The sequence below is a fragment of the Hyaloscypha bicolor genome (assembly GCF_002865645.1).
Source record: "Hyaloscypha bicolor E unplaced genomic scaffold K444scaffold_165, whole genome shotgun sequence".
NCBI classification, from domain to species: domain Eukaryota; kingdom Fungi; phylum Ascomycota; class Leotiomycetes; order Helotiales; family Hyaloscyphaceae; genus Hyaloscypha; species Hyaloscypha bicolor.
Window position 1 is genome coordinate 1,828,673 of NW_020194667.1, and position 22,701 is coordinate 1,851,373.

At 26.2% G+C, this 22,701-nt stretch overlaps 2 protein-coding genes across 2 annotated transcripts; one reads left to right on the forward strand and one right to left on the reverse strand.

The window, feature by feature from the left end:
• Positions 1-2,473: 2,473 nt before the first annotated feature.
• Positions 2,474-3,130, forward strand: K444DRAFT_197029 (uncharacterized protein). Its single transcript, XM_024870979.1, has 2 exons — positions 2,474-2,531; positions 2,636-3,130. The coding sequence occupies exon 2, from the start codon at positions 2,701-2,703 to the stop codon at positions 2,998-3,000; it is 300 nt and encodes a 99-aa protein (XP_024729942.1). The 5' UTR covers positions 2,474-2,531; positions 2,636-2,700; the 3' UTR covers positions 3,001-3,130.
• Positions 3,131-20,751: 17,621 nt separating this feature from the next.
• Positions 20,752-22,700, reverse strand: K444DRAFT_704666 (ClpP/crotonase; the record flags this gene model as incomplete). The annotated part of the gene is made up of 2 exons (XM_024888089.1): positions 20,752-22,432; positions 22,526-22,700. 2 exons carry the CDS (start codon positions 22,698-22,700, stop codon positions 20,976-20,978), a joined length of 1,632 nt encoding a protein of 543 aa, XP_024729943.1. The 3' UTR covers positions 20,752-20,975.
• Position 22,701: the final 1 nt, after the last annotated feature.

Below are 22,701 nucleotides of genomic sequence, written 5' to 3' on the forward strand. Positions count from 1 at the left end.
GTCCACCCTACCTCCGTGTTCTCAGCCTCATGCAAGTAGGCCCAAAATAGCTTATCCGTCAACGCCAAGGCGGTTCACGAGCGAGTGATCGACGGATTCGGTGCGCCTTGACATTGGTTGTAGTATTGAAGGAAGGAAAAAAGTTGGCCGGCTCCGAGTTGATCTGTTCAGGTAGCAGAGCGACGACGTGGCAATCTTCTCTCATAATTCCATGCTATTGTCACATCTTCGGGCGGGATGATTTAAAGATTTTTGAAAGTGGAAGGGAGCCGTTTTAATTGCAGAGCGATTCGCTCGATGCTTTGCTCTGCTTGCACGTATGGATGGATTATCGAAACCTACGACGAATCTAAGCTTGTGTCCCATGAAAATATTCATTGGTAGTCAATTCACTACTTAAGAGGTAGCTGGAGTCTCGCCAAAATCAAGTCATACATATAAAGGATGCAGATGTCACTCGTACGGGGATCCACAACTTTGGTCAAGCTCTCCATCGAGCTGTTTTCTTTCTTCCTTTTGATCGATCGGTTAGTGCAGGCTGGTCAGCCTTGGCCGGGAGACATCTTCACTGATTTTAAAAAGGACAATTCTAGCCGCCATACGTGCAGACACAAAACGGAAACGTATGCGCAATCCAGGGTGGGCTCCGATAGGCTCGATAATAGATAATAGATCGATCGCACGATAGTGATTAGTTATCGATTATCATGGGCGATAATTTATCGGAGCCCACCCTGGCGCAATCCCTTTTCCAAATCTCAGCGACTCTTGATCCCCCCCCTCTTCCCGCAGCGCTACAGTACATACATTGACAGCTGGGGGCGCAATGCAGATCGCGGTGCTGAAGTCTGTAATTTCGGGAAGCCGTAGTTCTATTAAAGTGTTCGCTTCCACCACACTTTCCACCGGAAACGTCTATTCCCGAACCACGCTTATATATATTATAAGTTCTTATAGAACACTCTATCCTATATATTATTATATTAGTAAAAACTTAAAACTATAAGTCTTTAACTAAAGGTAGTTATTACTAAATATTTACTATTACTAAAAGCTAATATAATCTTCTTCTCTAAGAATAATTATATAAGGCTTAGAAATAAATATATATAATACTCTCTTATATCTAGTATATTAATAAAGAAATAAGAGTATATAAATAAAGCTTATCTTAATATTATAAATAATATAAAGGGCTTTATTTATATATTAAATTAAATAATAAGAAATTAAAATTATATACTTTTATATAAAAGTAATTATTACTAAAAAAAAAAGACTTAAATATATAAATATTAACTTATATATATATTTAATATTTTAGTATAAACCTTAAAAAGTAAATAATAAGATTTATAAATATATTATATTATTTTAATAAAGTTTAGAATATTATATATTTAATATAAATATAATCGTTATTATAAGTAATTAAGTATATTAAAATATAGACTTAATAATTTATATAAGCTCTTAATATAACTTATAAAAATTATATTATATAATTTAAGAATATCTTAAATTATTTTAATAATAATTAAGACTTTATAATTCTAAGATAAAGATTATTATTATTAAAGGTAATCGAGTATACTAAGATTTAATTTAATAATAATATATATAAGCTTTTAATATAGCTCTTAAAAACTTAATTTAAAGATTTAAGAGTATTTTATAATATTTAAATAAAGATTAAGATACTATACTTCCTCTTTACTTAAATCTCTTAATAATAATTAAAATAAAGATCTTTATTTAATTATATATATAGTCTTCTAATATATATCTTATAAAATAAATTATAGAATTTAATAGTATCTTATATTATTTTAGCGAATATTAATATACTATATTCCTTATTTACTAATTTCTTTTTATAAATAATTAATATTCTATTACTCTCATAACTCTTGTATTATTTATAATAATATACTTATATAGACCTTGAGTATTAGCTTATAGAATATTAATACCTGTCCCGTTCGTTTGGGAAATAATTACGAGCAGTGCTCCTCGCCCTTTCAACTAATAATTCTTGCCGGGAGAGCCTATGTATTAGCGAGCGTCATCCAGCATCTAATGGCTTCTGCTTGTGAATTGTTCCTACCTTGGTGGAATGCATAACCGAAGTGTCTTGATCCAGTATTTGAAGTATTGGAGTGTGCACTCGTTGAACTGGGGGCCTTTGCACCTGCCGGAGATAACTTCGCCATCGGTGGGGCAGTCCGCTTAGCTGATCTCTAAGTGCACCACTGCATTCTCACCTACGACTAAATTAAATCTTTATATATGGATTATCATAGTGATTGAAAAGATCGGTATGTATGCACTATACTTGTTGAGGCGGTGGCTAACCACGATTTCAAGGCTTTCTAAGATTTCAATTATGATTGTTTCAACTAGACAAGGATGTTCAAGTACTTTACTCTGCTTCTTAAGGTATTCAGTTGATGCTCGTATGGTGAGGTAGCCGGTAGAATCACACGCACAAAATTCAAGATCATATAAGCTGTTGTACCACCATTTTGAAGGCATGAACCTCTGACTTTCATTGCAATACTTGCTTATATGAGGAGGAGACGTGATAATAGCTCCTACAAGAAGAAGGCTAAGATATTAACAAGTCCTAAAACAGTTATTCCATTGCGTGTGTGCTGTGAACAACACATCAATCACGAGACCTAACGGATTGATGTACGCATGAGCATCCTAGCGTTGGTGCTGCAGGATCAAGGGAAGTACGAGACTGCAGAGGGGATGAGCCGGCAAGCGTTGGAGGTGAGAGAGAAGGCGTTGGGGAACGAGCACCCCTCTTCGCTGACCAGAGTGAGCAACCTGGTTGCAGTGCTGCGGGATCAAGGGAAGTACGAGGCGGCGGAGGAGATGGATCGGCGAGCGGTGGAGGGGGGTCTCAGCATGCAGGTCCTGGTGCCCCCGTTTCCTGCCCCGCTTCCCTGCATCAGGATCGCCGCTCCGTGCCCGGCCTGGTGGAGGCAGTAGATTGACTTCGAGGGGTTCTTGGAGCATGGCAGTGCTCGTCGTTGACCAGAGTCGCTAGATGCTTGGGATGGGCCTCAGACTCTGCTAGGCTCAGGGGGTCTGTAGAAGACACTGTTTAAGATATATTCCGTCAGCAATCAGTTCCTCAAATTTTCCAAAAACGGGGACGCTCGTGGCGTAATTACTTATCTTTAAGCCCAGTAAGTAATATAGAACTGAGTGAGATTCTCAGTTAATCTTCAATAATCCATATAGAGAGCTTATCGACCAAGTACTCGAAAATCTTCTTGTATTTGCTATACCTGCTAGAGCGTCTATAGTAAACACATATAATGTCTCTTTCTACCTATAGGACCAAGTCTTGAGAGGATCGCTTGCAAGGCAGCTATAGCATTAATATCTATATATTGTCTTTATTAACCCAAGAATCAGAGCTATTTGGCTGTTCCCCCATATAACTTAGTACTGGGTTATCTTTATCTGGTATCCAATAAGCTGCCAGATATATATCCCATATAGTCAAAAATAGCAATAGTCAATCTCTAGTTATATAGCTGGCAAAGCCTCAATAACCTCCTTATCTATAGGATCGGTTATATTATCTACTTCTACCTGATTCTGATAATTATCTATAGTTTGCTGCCCTATAAGCTTCCCCTATTGCTATATCTCTAACGCTCCCGCTTCTTCTACTAGCGCTTCCTTATTAAGTTCCCTTCTTTCAAGTAATTCTATAGTTACCTAAGTCTTCTGCTGCTTTTACTCAAGGTCCTGAGCTGAAATACTATATTAATAAGTATCTTGTAGCTTTTCTGGTTAACTACTAGTGGTTTTGCTGTATTCTCGACTCTAGATCTCGTTCTATAGTGCCTCGGCTAATAAAAACTTGGGGAAGTAAATATATAGGCCAATAATAACTCTATTTATATTCTTCCAAAGCCAACCCTAGTTCTTTTTCTAATTCAGCCATATTCTTATCTGTTTATTCATTATTACTGCTATCGGAAAACTTGAGAAGGGAATAGAGTATAGATTCCACTAATATACTTCGAATAATACTGCCGATATCTTACTAGTAGGCCTAAACTTGCAATAGTTAGACTTATATAGAAGCAAAAGGCATACTATACTACTTATAAGACCCAAGTTCCGGGGCTATCTTATTAATATAGTAGCCTTTCACAATGTTATATAATAGACTAAATATATTAATAGACTCTATTAGTACTAAGGCAAGTTCTGAGATTAGAAAAGAGTTATATAGACTTGTATCCAGTTTAATATATCCGGTATTAACTTTACCGGAAATGCCTTTAGCCTGACTTCTAATATATATCTTATTTAAGTTATTATTATTATTAAGAATTACTAGTTAATCTATATATAATTAATAGACTACTTCTATATATAAGAATAGCTAGTATATTTACCTTAACTCTTACCCTAATATTTATCTAATCCTAATTATATTCGGTTAACTTATAGTCTAGCCCTATAAAGAGCTAGCTATTTCAGGTACTAAAGAATAAATCTGATCTTTGAGGCCTTAGTTAAGATCTTCGAACTTAAAGCTATCTGCTTCTCGAAAGATTAAAGATTTCTATTTAATTTACTATTATTATTATTAAGATTATACTTATAATCTAAAGTAATAAATTAGAATAATTTACTTTTAATATAGGCTTTTAATATATCTTTAGCCCTTATTATTATATTTCTATTTGCCTTAATTTAATATCTAAAACAGAAAAGAATAGCCGCAAGCCTATATATCTTCTGGCTATTACTAGAGTTAAATAATAGATTAAATGACTGGATTTAGTAATCCAGAAAGTGTTTTACTTAAAAAGTAATAGATTTAATAGAGAAAATGCAAATAAAACAAATCTTGTACTTTTAAGGATAATTAAAAAGCAAACCAGTTAAATATATATATATATATATATATAATATTTAGTAAGGGAAATTTGGTGGCTTAAGTATAGCCCGTATATATCTTTTTATTAGAACTAGGCTATTGTTATTTATATATTAGCTTTACTATTTATAACTATTATAAGTTATTCTAAAATCAAATAATTCGGTATTATATATAAAATCTTAGCCTCTTTAGGCTTTTGCCAGAACTCATTTATTATACTAATTTCTAGTCTTTCTCGACTTTACTAATAATTAAGAAATCGGCCTATAATTAGTTTAATTCTACTCGAAATCCAATTCATAATACCTATTCTATAAAGCTAAGCCTAAATAGACCTTTCCTTTATAGAATTAAGATATTATAATATAGCTTATACTATACTAATTCTAGTAATAATTATAGTTCTACTAAGATAATATTCTAGAGCTAAATAATTCTCGGAATAGCCTTTAATTACTAGATTTATTATTTCAATATATAATAATTACTAATTAAGCTTTTTCCAAAGTTATATAATATGCCTCTATATTATCTTTTATATTAGTTTGCTATAAGAAGGAAACTATAATAAGACAAAAACCCACATAAAGTATATTAGAATATAAAACATAACTTAATAGTAAAATAATAAATTAGAAGCATAAATAGTAAAGTATAAATAGTATATAGTATATAAAAGCTTAATTAATTAAATACTTATAAGGGATTATTCTCTAAGACTATAGAAAAACTAGCTTTCTTATATAATTTTCGCAAGTTATATATAAAAGGCCATAGCCTTTACTATATAATCTAAACCTTAAAACTACTAAAATAATATGATTTTTAAAGAATATGGCCTGCTATACTATATCCGATCCCCTATTTATTTGTACTTGTTCCCTAAATACTAAAAATAATAGAAAAATCCTATTTAGAGTCTGAAATAATAAAATAATTAGAATTCTTTTTTATTAGCTAATCTAATTTCTTTTTTATATACCTAAAATATAACTTATTACCCTTAAATAGTCTTATTTCATACTCCCAAACTTGCTTAAAGGTAATCCGAACTCGCTTAACCGTATTCTTATATTAAATCTAATATAGTTCTCTATATTAATTAGTATTTGCCTTTAACTATTATTTAATTTCCGCCTTTACTACTAGGTATTAAGGAGGCTTATTATAGTAAATCATATTATAAATTATACTAATATATTCTAAATAAATAGCTCTTTCGAATTTCGTATTATTTATATTATTCTTAAATTAATTTTTAATAAAAGAGAAAAGCTCTAGATAAGAGGCTTTAATAATTTTATAAGAGACTCTATTTTCGTATATTCTATTTTTAATAGTAACTAGGCTTATTAGAATTATAATAAAAGGCCTATTAAGTAGTAAATTATTATTAAGCTATTCTTTAACTTACTTACTATTCGAGAATTATTACTTGTTTATAATTCCAGACTTATAGATTACCTAGTTAAAGGTATTTATTTATCTAGTTAAATATATTATACTCGAAGTCTTTTCTTTTATTATTTTTAGTAAATACTTGCTTATTTTCTTAGCTATTTCTGGCTTAAATTTATCGGAAATAGAGAAATAATTAATGTCTTTAAAGAATCTCTTACTAAAAACAGTAGCCTTCTTACGGTTTATAAAGAAAATATAATTAATATTTTAATACTCTTTACTAAGGTAAAATTTGCTATTTAAAGCTTTAGTAGTAACTAGATCTTTAGTATTTCCTTTATACTAATTATAATTAATATTTCTAGGAATATAGTATCTAGCTAGCTAAAAATAAGTAATTAGGTAAATAGGATACTTATTTAATACCTCGTGAAATCCAAGCTATATTAATAGATCTGCTATTAAGAATTAAAAGACTAAGGTAAAGTAGCTATTATCTAGATCTCTATACTTTAATATATTATTTTTTCGGAAATAGAACTATAATATTTCTATTTCCTTTATTAAGAGCTCTCGAATACTAAGCTTCTTAATCTACTTTAGGTAATCTTTCTTATAAATATAATTATTTATATCTAAATTAGTAATATTAGATTTAGGAATAAGAATTATAGTATTAAATTAGAACTATAAATTTGGGCAGAATTAATTAGAAATATAGTACTTATATTTATATTTCTTAATTTCCTAGATCTTAAAAAAGAAATCTCGTATATTAATAGAGAAAGTATTAGTAAGCTACTAAATATATACTATATAGGAAGCTTTAAGGAATTTATTAGTAATTTTATAGTATTCTCGCTTATAAATAGATTCTAAAATACTACTATATATCCCTTTAAAAATATACTTATCTTACTAAGTAAGTATTAACTTTTATTTAGCTAGTATCTTATAAGTATATTAGATATTTTCTTTAAGTTCCCCGGACTTAATATCCTTAGTTTTCTGCTTCTTAGTTCTGGGTATAAATGCGGGAGTTTTTCTAGATAGTATTTTTCTCTTTAGAGTAAAGAATTTCTTCTTACTTTTGTCTTTATTTTCTCTTATTTTACTAGTCTTATATTTAGACTAGTACTCAGATTTTTATTATTTTTTAGGAGTCTTAGGCTTAGCTTGCTTTCCTTTCTTGCCAGGTTCTTCTTATCTAGTTATACTAGTTCTACTAGTCTTACTAGTAGTTTTCTTACTAGGCTTTATTAAATTAGCTTTATTTTTATTAGCTAAATACGACTGAATTAAAGCTAAAATTATAATAGGAGCCTAAAGAATAAGCTTATCTCGGAAAGCAGGAAAAGGCTTATTACTATAAACTTTCTTAATTAGAATTCCGGAAGTATTAAAAATATACTATCTAGCCTTGAGATTATTAGCTAATAATAGCTTAAAAACTAATTCTCTAGGTTCCGAAATAGCTTTAGTATACTTAAGTACCTTAGTAATATCTGATTTAGTAAATATACTAGTATTCTAATACTTCTTATTCTTAATATACTCTAAAGTAGCTTTATTAATTAACTAAATAGCTTTATATACTAAAGCTTTTATCTTAAAAAGGAAATATAATTTCTTATAAACGTTTTTATTAAGGTTATTATAGATATTATTAATATATTAGCTAAAAGCTTTACTATATAGTATAATTCTATTCTAATTCTTGGTTTCTAGACTATTTACTATAGTCTTAATCTTATTAAGCTTTTCTTATCTGCTTTTAGAAATGCCTTTAATAATATTCTCGAATTCCCTATTATTAGCTTAGTAGTTCTTTAGCTTCTCTTTAGTTAATCTTAGTTTAGTTTTGTCTTTAATAAAGGTTTTCTACTTTAAGAGCTTATTATATATATTACTTAGCTTACTTAGCTTATTTAGGATATTCGTATTAAATTTAGTAATTATAGCTATCTTTTCTAGTATTAGTAAGCCTTCTATAACTACTTATACTTCTTTAATATTCTAAACTTTAATACTATTAATTTATAGGCTTTTAATAATACTATAGTTTATAAGAACTAGCTATTATACTTTACTAGCTTAAGGAATCTATTCTTTAGCTATTTTATTATTTTTAAAGGAATTATAAAGGTATTATTAGTATAATAGTTATAGGTTATAGAATTAAAAGTTCTTAAAATTATAAGAATTTCTTTTAAGTATTTTCTAAAATAAAGAATAAATTAGAATAAACTTGAATTATATAAAGGTATTATATATATTCGAGTTTTTTCTTTCTTTCTAGTAAGAAAATAAAACTAAAATAGTAATATATATAATAGAGAAAATAAATATAATAATTAGGTATATTTAAGGTAATATAATTAAGAATTAGGAATAATTATAAAAGGTAAAATGTGGGATTAGGCTTTTATTATAGAAAATAATATAAATATATATATTTAAAGAAATATAATCTAGGAAATAATTAAGATAGATTAAACTAAATAGTAATAATAGGAAAATAAAAAGATAATATAATAGAAGTATAAATATAGTAATAATATCTAAAGTATTAGAATATAGGAGAAAATAATAAAAATTTCATAATATAGGCATGCCCCGATTTTTTATTTATTTAGAGATATTTCTATTAACTTAAAAAATAGTATAAAAGAAGGAAAATAATATAAGAAATATATAAAAAATAAAATATATAAATATACTAAAGATATTAGGAAATATAAAATAAATATTAATAAAAAAGAAATTAGAATAATAGAATTAAGAAATAACTTAGAATAAGATATTATTTCTTTTAAAACTAATTTATATCTTTTCCGAAAACTAATTATATTTATTTAGTATTTACTAAAGTTAACTTTATATAATATAAAACTATTTAGTTAGTTAGGACTTTAAAATAATATTTATATTTATAAAAGTAATATTAAAAATATTAGGATTCGTAAAAAGAAGAACTATAAAATAATATAAATAAGATTTATAATACTATTATTAAGTTTGAAATAATTAATATTAAAGTTAATATAAAATATAGAAAATTAGATATTTCGAATTAGTATTAAGAATATAATATTAAATGTATTTTCTTAATTATCTAAATAATATTTAATAGTAAGAAATAGATTAATAGCAAGAACTAGTAAATTATATTAGCTTTTTAAAGAAGTAATTAGTTTCTGGTAATGAAATAGTATTATAGTTAAAGAAAGAGTTCTATATAGAAGAAGTTCTCTTTATATAAAAGTAGGAATATATAATATACTAACTAAGCCTTAGTATTAGTTTTAAGTATAACTATAATTATATAGAAAGAAAGGTGAGTTTCTTAATACGAGATAGGCTTTAAATAAGTAGTTCTAGTTTATTTAATATCTAAGAGATTTCCAGAATTATATATTATTAAGTATTTTCGGAAATAACTATTAGGTTTAATAAGGTTTCCCTTTTCTTTTATAAGGCTTCTAGTTCGGCTTTTCTGTCTATATATAACCTCTAATTAGGAAGTTTATTTAGATATTATAAGTAAACTTATAATAGTAATTCAAGTTAAAGTCGAGATTTATAAATATTATAATTAAGTTTTAGACTAGTATAAGCCGCGAGAATAGCTAGTTAAAAAAGTAATTAGAGCTTCTAAAAGATTTCTAGCTTAATAAAAAAAATATATATAAAAGGCTTTTTTTCCTCTTTTTTTCTTTTCCTAATTCCGTATATAATTACTATCTATTATTATAGTTTGGAATTAAGAGTTTATAAGGTAATCTCTTAATTCCTTATTTATTTTTATACTAAAAGAAATACTTTATATTCGATTTCTGAGATCTAGTAATAGAATCTCATATGTTAAGAATACTATTTAGTAATAATAATTAGATAATAATAATTAGATAATAATAATTAGATAATAATAAGAAATAAGTAATAATAAAGTTTATCTAATCTCTAGAATAGTAATCTAATAATAATATTCTCTAAAAGTTATAAATAATAGTTAGAAGGAAAATTTAAAAGATATATAAGAAATTAAAGGTAATAAGCTTTATTCTAGATTAAGAAAAGTTCTTATTATTAAATACTTTCTTTTAGTTTTCTATAAAAGAGATATATTTTACTTTCTCTAATTCTAATAACTTTAGAATATATATAATAATACTAGTAGTTTTCTTGATTTCCTAAATACTATTTCGCTTATAATACTTTATAATTACTTTCTTTTCTAGTTTTATATCTGTTTTAAAATATTTATTTATAGCTATATACTTATTATTAACTTTATCTTTAGGGAAGTACCAGAATTTATTTCTTTTAATAAACTATTTAAGTTAATTCCCGGTATATGTTTTTTAGAATATAGTACTATTAAGCTCTTTTAGTATATAGTATCTTTTTAGTTAATCTATATACCTTATTTTATACGGGTCAAGCTAATAGTATAATAGCTTTATATTTCTTGACTTGTCTTAATTTATTAATTTAATATTATATATAAGAACTAGATCTTTTTTAGAAATAGATTTTAAATAAATCTAGTAAGTAGTATTAAATTATTTCTTTCTTTCTTGGCGTTTTCTATTCTTTTTTATTCTGGCTTCTTTAATATCTTTATCTCTTATTTATATTTGCTTTATATATATCTCCAGAAATATTTCTTTATTATAAACTTTATTTTATCTAAATATTCTTTAGGTTAGAAAGCGTATTTCTATAAGTAATATAGCTTTCTTACTATAGATTATATAAAAGGAAGTAAATCTAGTTAGTTTATATATAATAACTTAGTTAGTAAATAAAACATATAATAGTAAATAAAACATATAATAGTAAATAAAACATATAATAGTAAATAAAACATATAATAGTAAATCTATTTAAGGCTTCTTTTTACTTATTATAAATATAATAAGTACTTAAATAATTAGTTAATACCCTCTTTTAATTATACTATTTCCTTTAGAATTATAGGCTAAAATAATAATTTAATTAATCTCTAGCTTATTAAGTTCCTGAATTATTATTCTTTTAAATTCCGATCTGCTATTTACTTTAAGCTACCTAAATAAACTATATCTATAAATAATTTCTTTCTAGATAAACTTAATAATCTTCTTACTAGTTAGGTTCTTTAAAGGCTTAGCTTTAATCTATCCTAAGAAATCGTTTCTAGTAGTAACTAATAAGTTATATTCCTTATAATTTAGTAGTTTAATTATATTAATTCTAATATAATAAAAAGGAAATATAGCTTTTATTAGATATAAAACTTCTTCTTATTTTCTTTTACTCTTATACTAATAAACTTTATAGGTACTAATATACTTTCGTATATAGTTATAGTAACCTTTCTAATAATAATAGCTAGCTACTAAGTAAAAGGTACTCTTTTTTCTAATATATCTAATTTTATTATATAATTCTTTAATAATAATTTCTTTTTACTTTTAATTATTAATAATAAATTAAGATAAGTATATTTTAGATATAATTCTCTATAGTAATTAATTTCTTATACTATAATTTAAAGCTTCTTTACTTAACTTTCGAAACTCGGCTTTAGATATTTCTTTTAGTCTAGAGAATATTATAAGATATTATATAATATTCTAGTATTATTCGGAATAGCTATTATCTAGGAAATCTAATAAAAATATTAGATTATTAAGTAAAATATAAGAGTTAGTATTATTATTTACTATTTTACTAGAAGTTATATATAAAAGACTATAGCCTTTATTATATAACTTCCGGATATTATTATTTTTTAATATTATTAATTCGCTTTTAGATATAATAAGGCTTTAATTATTAATCTCTAGTAACTAGATACCATTATCTAAATATCTAGTAAATGTCTTAGAAGTCTGATTTCTCAAAATAATATTATATAACTAAACCAGAACTGCTTTCTTTAATTGAACTTTCCGTCTAATAAGTATTATTCTAATAGTATTAAGCCCTATTACTAACTATTTATTAATATCCTCGTTATCTTTAGTATTATCTTCTTACTATAGATATCTTAATAATTTATTAGTAGTAATATATTTAGTTCCTTTAATATACTTGACTTTAAAATCAAATAGTTAAATTTATACTAGCTAGTAAATAACTAGAGCTCTAGGAAAATCCGTAGCTACTTATTTTACTTAGTTATATAACGAGTATATTAGTATCTAGTTTAAGGATAAAGTAAACTTTATATAGCTAGAATTATACTTTTTATAAATACTTTACTAGCCCTTAGTATTCTCTCTTAGTAATATTATATTTCTATTTAGTATTATTTTAGATTCTAGACTTATATTATATAATTTTCTTTTCTCCTTTATTATTATATTAACTAAGAGTTCTGCCTTATTTATTTAGGCTAGTATTTACTATTAATATAATTATTCCCTAATTTTCTAATGAATTATAATATAACTTATAGAATATTAGAATAATAGTAAGCTTTTCTTAAAAAATTTATATAGCTTATACTTATTTATTACTCTAGTTCTATATTATATCTTTTCTTATTAAGTAATAAATAGGTTTAGTAATAATTATAAAGCTTTTAATCTAAATATAATAGTAAATAATAATTCTAATAAATATCTTGCCTTTAGTTATATTATTATAATATTTCTATTTCAAGATCTTAATAATTCCTGAGCTTAAAAAACTTCTTCTAAATACTTTATAAATAAAGCCAATAATAATTATACTATTATAATAGAATTATAATTTTTCTCTAATACTAGCTCTAGTTCTTTTAACTTTATCTAAGGTTATATATAGATTTTAAAGATATTTAAATATAAAATACTAAATACTAGGTAAAATAAGCTATTTATTATAGTTTATATAAGGTCTCTTGACTCTAATATTATTAATAAATAATATAGTAATTTTGGGAAATAAATTCTCTAGAATAGTTATAATAACTCATATAAACTATATAACGGAATTAGTAGTTCCTTGAGGTAATATAGTTATTCTTAGTAGTTCCAGAAGTATTATAAATATAATTAAATTCCTATTACAAGTATCTAATATAAGTTAATTATATTTAGAAAAGAAATTAACTAGAAAGATATAAATATATCTAGTAAATTTCTCTGAGATCTTATTAGTAAATAAAAATAGATTAGTATCTTATAAGATTACTAAATTTATTTTTATAATAGTATTAATTAGTTTATAAGTCCTAGTAATCTTTTTTATAACCAAGAACTATAAATTCCGGTAAGAACTATTATATTTTTTAAGGATTCTATAATTTAGATATTCTAATAGTATTTTTATTATTACTAGTATTAGAGTTTTGGGATATAAGAAATTCTTCTCTTACTAGGCTTTATACTTAATAGTCTTAATTAGAATAAATAAACTAATATTCTTATAAACTTTTCCTATTTCTTTCTAATTAAATATAATTATATTTTCTTAATTAATTATTAATTCTCGAAATATAGCTGGTTTCTTTTCCTAGAACTAGTTACTAATATTTAATTATTTAAGATATTCCGAAATAAGCTATAAATCTCTTAAAATAACTAATATTTTTAATAAAAGATAATTCTTATATTTCCTAGTATATTCCTATAAATATTCTCTAGTTTTAGATTTCTTAAACTAGTTCGGATATTTACTAGAGCCTTTTCTAGTTCTATTATTAGTATTTACTAGTTAAATCTTCTTGTCTTTTATTTTATATACTTTTATAACTAGAAATAGACTATAGTTATTACCTTTTTCTTTAAGAGCTATAGTTATTTTCTCTAGTATTCTTTTTATCTAATTTCCGAAGTTTATAATTTTCTTACTTAGCTTTTTCCTATTTAAGTATAGAAAGTATCTTTTTATCTAGTATTTTAATATATTTTCCTTAAACTCTTATATATTCTAGAATTCTTTCTAGTCTTAAGTTCTATATTTCTTAGCTTCGGGAATATATTTCTTTATTATTAGGAGATATTACTTTATCTTTTTTTTAGAAATATCTTTACTTAATATCCTTTTTACCTCTTTTTCTATTAAATCCGGAACTATTCTTAATAATACTCTAATTAGAGCCTTTTTTATTTTAGTTTCTTTAAAAATATTATTAATTTCCTAAATTCCTAAACCTAAAATGAAACAATTAGTAAGAAATCCCAATATCTTTCTATTTTCCCTAATATTATTACCGGTTATAATATTAGGCTCTATTTTTCTTCTTTATTTTTAGTTTCCTGCTTTATATTACTTAATTCCTTAATTCTAGAAGCTTAATACTCTTAAACTATTACCTTTTTCTATTTCCTAATATTTTTTAAAAATGAAATAATTATAATAATATAGGTATTATAGTTATTTTTAAGATTAGTAAACTTTCTATCTTATAAATTATTATTTCTATATATAATATATATCTTTATCTTTACTAAGAATAGTTAATTAAGCAGGATCTTTAAAGCTTCTTTAACTAGGAAAAATATATCTTTATATTTTACTTTATTTATAACTTTAGCTTTAAGCTTTACTATTTCTGCAAATTCAAATTTTGCTCTAGTAATAGTAAATATTTAATAATCTATAGTATTATATACTACTTTACTAATATTTCTAGAGATCTTTTTAGGAAGAATATTAATTTTAGTTCTAGTATTAATTATTTCTTTATATTTAATACTTTCTTAAGGTTCTCAAAATATAAATTAGAGGTATAAAGATTATATAATATATTTATAAGCTAGTAATATCCGAATATTAATACTATTACTTTTAAATTAAATAATTCTATTAGTATTAGATATCTGAGCTAGTATTTCTAATTTCTTAATTATTCTATTTATTATATAAGCCATAGCCGCTAGCTCTATAAATCTTCTAGTATTTTTAAGATATTAATAAGTATTCTTATTTCTTTCTAAGTCTTTAAAAATAAAATAATTATTTTCTTTAGTAGCCTTATTAGAATATTATTAATTTTAGGAGTCCTATACTTATTATAATTAAGAATATACTAGATTCCTAATTTATTCTATTTATTTCCGGAAGTATTAATATTTATATTCTTAGCTAGGCTATTTCCTTATTTATTACTTCTTAAAATAGTATTTTTCTGGCCTCTTATATAAGGTAGCTTTTCTTTTACTTTAGCTTGTTTTTAGAAAACCTTTTTAGCTATTTCTATTTCTTTTTCCTTTTTTCTTAATAAGAAACCTATTATAATATTAATAGAAATACTATTTATAGCTAAATTTTAATACTATTTATTAATTCCAGAACCTAAAGTATTAGTAATTCTAATATAATTTCCTCTAAAGTAAAGCAGCTATTTAGATTTCCTAGATATAACTTACTTGCTTTTATATATAGATCCCGGTTAGCTAGTTTTCTTTTCTTTTTCTTGCCTAGTAAACTAGATATTCCCTATTAATCTCTGGATATTTTTAGGTCTAGTATTTAAGTTATAATTAAATTTTCTTTTTCGGACTTAGGAAATAATTTAGTTAAACTACTAATACTTACTAGTAAGGAAAAAGGAAATGCTTTCTTACTTAGGCTTAAATAGCCCTTTATATTATCTTCTATTAAATTAGTAAATATATCTATAATTTATAAGCTTCTTTATTAATAAGTAATAGAACTAAGAAATATAAATATATTCTGAATTAATATTATTATTCTTATTCCTATTATAATATCTATAGTAAATTCGTTCTCTCAATTCTAGGTCTATATTATAGGCTATATTAACTTAAGTAATATTCTCTAATTATACTTAAGACTAACTTTTTTTAGAATATAATTATTTAGACTTTTTATTTATTCTAGCTTAATTACTATAGCTATTATAATATTCTTTATAACCTTTATTATAATTTCTAGTATATTTTCCCTAAAGACCCGAATTATACTTACTAGGTTATTAATATTATTATACTTATTATAATTAGCTAGATTATATAAACAGGCTATAAATATCTTCCCGAATTATAATAGTAGCTATATTAAGTTATTTCTATAGGTTTTCTTAAGTTATAATAGTAATAAATAGTTTTTCTAGACTTTTTACTAGCTAATTAATATTATTTTCCTTGGGTTTACTATTTTTAGTAGGTTTTATATAATTAGCTATAGGTTAGATTCTTTTCTTATTTATATCTATAATAGCTTTAGGAAATATAATAAGAGGAACTAATAAAAAATAATTATTTTCTGGCTTAAGAACTATATTATAGACTATTATATTTAAGTATTCTTATCTAAATCTAGATATATTTGGGTTATTAGTAATATTAAAATAGTATTTCTTCTCTTTATACTAATAGGATATTATTATCTTCTTATATATCTTACTATATTTATAAGTAGAAATATCTATAAACTCGAAATTTATATTCTTAAGAATATAATTTCTTATTAGAATAAATAATTCCCTTATAAATTCTTAGTATTAAGTAATTTCTTTTTTTTCTTTAATAACTTCTTTAATACTTTATTAAATATATTAATATAAGACTTGGAAAAGATTTCTTTATTCTGGGCTTATATAATAATCTAATTAAGAAAGTTATAGCTAATTTTAAGTATTTCCTAGTTATACTCTCGGAATTCCTTTAGTAAGACCTTAAAGAACTTAGTCTCCTAGTAATCTCTAAGATTATTAGTATAATACTTTAGTATAGCTTTAATCTAGTTCTTATAAATAGGAGAAATATAATAAATAATTCTCTTTCTTTTAATATTATCGGGAATATAATAGTTCTTATATATATTTATATACTATTTCAAGAATATAGAGATATTATTTCCCTGAAACTATAGTACTTTAGGAGCTCCTATAAATAGCAGGTTTAAACCCGGTACTAGTATATATTTATTTTTAGCTATATTAATCTTAATAATTTCTTCTATAATTAATTATAGAATTTCTATACCTGAGACTTTTACTAATAAGGTTCTTAAAGAGCTAACTTCTCGTTTAAATATGTCTTTTAGTTTAAGAACCGGAATTTGGGAGAAACTAGTTAATAATAATAAATATAGTCTAGGTTCGAGTTTTAGTATTAGTAATAATAATATAATAGCTTTTCTAGTTTTATTCTTATTACTTATACTTTCTTTTCTGTTTTATTAGCTTAATACCTATAGTATTTCTCCTTATTTTTACTAAACTAGATATATTTAATAGTATTATTAAAGGTAATAATAAAAATAATAAATATAATTTCGCTAATTTATTTAATTTTTCTGAATTCTCTTTTTTTTTCTTTATTTAGTATTCTTTCTTTTCTCTAAAAGCTTTTCTAGATTATTTATATAATTTCTTATTTCCGATTTCTTTTTAATTTTTATTTCTAATTCCTATTTATTATTTTATTTGAAATTAAGGGTATTTCCTAATTCGGGTATTCCTTTTAGACTTAGGAATAAGCTTTATTACTAAAATTAAAGCTATTTTAATTCCGGCTTTTATTATAACTAAAAATAATATATAAATTAATAATATAATTTTATTTCCGAGTACTAAAGTCTATTTCTAACTAAGATCTAACTCGTATTATCTTAATATAATTTTTCTTATTTTATTTCCTTTATTTCTTTTTCTTTTATAGTTAGCCTTAGTATATTAAAGAATTATTTAAGTTATTTAAGTTATTTATAAATATTTATAAATAACTTAAATAAAATATAAGTAACGAGTAGCTTAAATAAGTTAAGTAAAATAGAATAATTATATATAAGTTATATAATTATAATAAATTAATATATATTTAAATTTTTAAAAAAGAACTAAGATCCCTATTAAGTAGCCTTATATAAGCTAAGCTAGTACTTATATAAGAGTACTTAAATACTAATTTTCTATAATAATAAACTAGAAATATTACTAAAGTTCAAGTCGCTTACTAAGTACTATTACTATCTAATTAGGTAGTGAAATAGTACTAGATATATGCCCTTCCGGAGCTTTACCTAACTAGGCTAGCTTAATTACGTATATAGATCACGTATATTATTTAAGTTATTTATAAATATTTATAAATAACTTAAATAATATATAAATAAAATAAAAGTAATAGATTTTATATTTAACTAAAATAAGAATAATAGCTATTATTTTATTTTATTCTATTTATTTAATATACTAGTTAGCCTTTATTTCTATTATTCCTATATATTATACTAGTAATTATATCTTATAGCTAACTCGTATTTAAGTTATTAGATATATCGGAAATTAATATAAGATATTAAAATTAATACTTATATATTCTTAATATTTTAGCCTTAGGCTTAAGGTATTATAATAATTCTTTTCTTCCCTAACTTACTAAGCTAATAATCCGCCTTATAGATATCTTTTAGAACTTTATAGAAGTATTACCTTAATTACGAAGTTTTAATTTTTCCTGTATTATTTATTATAAAATATATAAAAGGAAAACTATAATAAGACAAAAACTCATATAAAGTATACTAGAGTATAAAACGTAACTTAATAGTAAAATAATAAATTAAAAGTAGAAATAATAAAGGATAAATAATATTTAGTATATAAAAGCTTAATTAATTAAATATTTATAAGGAATTATTTTCTAAGACTATAAAAAAACTAGCTTTCTTATATAATTTCTGCAAGTTATATATAAAAGGCCGCGGCCTTTATTATATAATCTAAATCTTAAAATTACTAAAATAATATAATTTTTAGAAAGTATAGCCTGCTATACTATATTACCTATTTATAACTTATTTCCCTATTACTAGTATTCTATATTTAGTTTATAGAATACTTAGTAAAAGCTTTAATAATACTATTATTATATAAATTATTATTTACTATAGCTATATTAGATAGAAATTAGTTTTACTTATTATATATTAGTATATATTATTATCTTTACTAGCCTAAGAAAGCTTATTAAGATCCTTTTTATTATAGATTAGCCTAGATTTAGATATATAATATATATTATTTTCTTTATAATATAAAGGAATATACTGAGATTCTTCCTTTAATATAAAATACTATAATATAGTTAGACAGAAATTAGCTATATTATTATAAGATATTACTTCTATTAGCTAAATTATATTATATAAAAGATGCTTCTACTATTATATTTATTAAAAGAGTATTACTAGAAGAATTATAATAGTATAATAGTAATAGTATATTAAATAAATAGAGTAAAATAGAATAATAGTTATTACTCTTATTTTAATTAAATATAAAACCCATTACTTTTATTTTATTTATATATTATTTAAGTTATTTATAAATATTTATAAATAACTTAAATAACGCACGTGATCTATATACGTAATTGAGCTAGCCTAATTAGGTAAGGCTCCGGGAAAGTATATATCTAATACTATCTTGCTATTTAATTAGGTAATAATAATACTTAGTAAGCAAATTAAACCTTAGTAATACTTCTAGTTTATTATTATAGAAAATTAGTATTTAAGTATCCTTATATAAGTACTAGCTTAGCTTATATAAGGCTGCTTAATAGGGATCTTAGTTCTTTTTTAAAAATTTAAATATATATTAATTTATTATAATTACGTGACTTATACGTGATTATTTATAGTTATTTATAGTTATTTATAAATAATTATTCTATTTTACTTAACTTATTTAAGCTACTCGTTACTCATATTTTATTTAAGTTATTTATAAATATTTATAAATAACTTAAATAACTTGAATAATTCTTTAATATACTAAATAGTAAGAAGAGGGAGATAAGCTGAACTTATACTTATACTATAGTTAATATAATACCTTTTAGAGAAATAATTATTATTGCAATAGTTAAGAGAATCAAATTCAGAGTAATAGATTAAGGGTTCTGGCTTTAAACTAGCTATACTATTAAGGCTTTCACTATAGTAAGGCTAGCAAACCAGCTATTATAACCCTTAATATAACTGCTATATCATATCTTATTATATAAGCTTATATAAATAATACTTTACTTTAGGAAAGTATCTGGTAGCATTATATAATAGATAGTATACTTATAAGGAGTATTAAATATTGACTTCCCAGAATTTGTATTATTGTCTTTTAGACCCTTTTGAAACTATATAGAAGTATTGATTCGATTCCTATTGAGGTATAGTATTATATATATTTGAGTACAATGTCTTGTGGCAGATAGTAGTTGAATAAGTGCTAAATAGATCGGTATATGCTTGCATATATTAATATTGGAATTTGTGAGGTTCGGTAAGTTATTTGGTACGGCTCTTTGCAAATAGGGATCTCAAATCGGCCCCGAAAGAACCCCTTGCCTTACTCTTTCCAATTTTAGCCGGCAGCAGTCGTAGCCGAGAAGCCCAAATAGGTCGCCCCTGTCCACCGTGGGCTCACCTCCTTGGCTCGCTTGCTCAGCCTGGCTCAGGTCTGGCTCACCCACAGCTCAGGCTATAGCAGCAACAGCTCAGGTCCAAAGACGGAAATGGAAAATGCTCATGTCGAGATTCCGATATCGAATAAGCTGTTCCAGAATATGATATTCTCGGGTTTGTCCGCAGCTATGCGGACGTTTTCTCGGTTGTGAAGGTTGGGAAGGATATGCCGCACGCAAATGCAACCCTTTTCCAAGCGATCCAAGAACAAATCCAGTGGTCACCAGATTTCTGCTTTTCAATAAAAAATCGGATGGATCTTCCCATTTGCTCGATCCAACAGCCTCATTGGCAAAAGTTCCTCATACACATGCTTCAGCCACTCGGCAACGATCCGCCTGGTCATGGCTGGATCGATGATTTCCTCAACCCCAAATGCGTTCGCTGTACGCACTGGGTTCATGAGTCGGGTATATTCCTCCTCCAGCTCTTTGTATCTCGCTTCACGTTGCCCCATGTCTTTGATCGCTTTCAGCTCCGCCGCGTGGCCAACTTCTATCCCACCATCGAGTGGGAGGCTACCCCATTCGCCACTTGGCCACGCTACCCTCATTCGTGGGTCTCGGCAGTCCAGCATTATCCCGCCAGCAACGCCATATACTCGTCTTGTAACAACACTGAATACCGGTGCTGTAGTAGAGAAATATGTTGTGGCCAGTGCAACTCCATGTCTCATCGTTGCAGTTCGCTCCGCAATCGTGCCTATAGCATATCCTGGCACATCGACAAATTGGAGTATTGGGATATTGAAAACATCACAAAACTTCAAATGCCGAGTGATCTTCTGGCTGCCTGCCGCGTCTAGAGCACCAGCATTTACTTCGCAGTTCAGAGATATTATGCCCACCGAGCGGCCACCAAGTCTTGCGAGACCGATAATGGCTGTCGTTCCCCAGAGTGCACCAATCTCGAACCAACTTCCATTATCCACAACTGTTGTGATGATCTTCCTTGGGTCATACATTCTCGCTTTTCGTCTTGGTATTATGGTTCGCAGCTCCTCGCAGAGTCTGTCTGGGGGGTCTTCAGATGAAAAAACTGGAGGCAGAGAACTTCCCGAGTTTGGTAGATAACTCAAAATATTCCGTAGCTGCTCGAAACACTCTTGTTCGTTCGCGGCGAGGTTGTCAATCGTCCCATTCGTGCAGTGCATACTCGGTCCACCGAGATCTGTAAAGCTCAAGCCCTCCTCAAACGTAGCACCAGCAACGACCTTCGGGCCAGCATTAAACAAAGCTCCAACGTCTGCTGCCATTACCGAGAAATGGCAAGCCACAACCCGTGCTGCTCCAAGCCCAATAGCTGGTCCTAGAACAGCTCCCAAGTTCGGAATTCCAAGATTCAACTGCGCCGTCACTATCTTGAACGACGGCATTGGAGGAATATACGAGAATCCCGCCGTCTTGATCGTCGTTACCGAGCCCCCACCAGAACTTCCGTCCACCAGTTTAACAATCGGAAGCCTCAAGGAAATAGCCAATTTCTCCATGTATAATGTCTTCTCCATCAGGGCGCCATCTGCGTGTCCCGCTCGAATCGAAAAATCATCTGCGGTAAACACCACCCTCCTCCCCCGCAGCGTTCCAAATCCTTGCACATTGTTGCTGGGTATGTATAATATAGGTTCTTCCCGTGTACCTTCAAGCTTCTTCCATTCCACTGTGCCGGAGACGGAGCCTATTTCGTGGAAACTTCCTGGGTCTAGAAGCTCCAGAACGCGTTCTCGGACCCAAAGCTTCCCGGCTTATTTTTGGCGGACGTAGCCTTTGTTGCTCGTGTCTGGTGTACTTGCTATCGTTCGTAGGGAGTCAAGTTGCCCGAGAATGTCGGAGTAATCTGGTGGGAGCTCGTCTTTCGTTCTGGAAGCTCGGCGTCTTTTTGGTGGAGCAACGTGGTTAGCTACTTGGGACAGTCGCCCTGCAGGACTCGTTTTCGAGGAATTGTTCCCATTGTCGTCTGCCATT

What these genes read in the sequence shown, in the direction of transcription:
- K444DRAFT_197029 (XM_024870979.1), top strand. Translation starts at nt 2,701, where the DNA reads ATGAGCATCCTAGCGTTGGTGCTGCAGGATCAAGGGAAGTACGAGACT.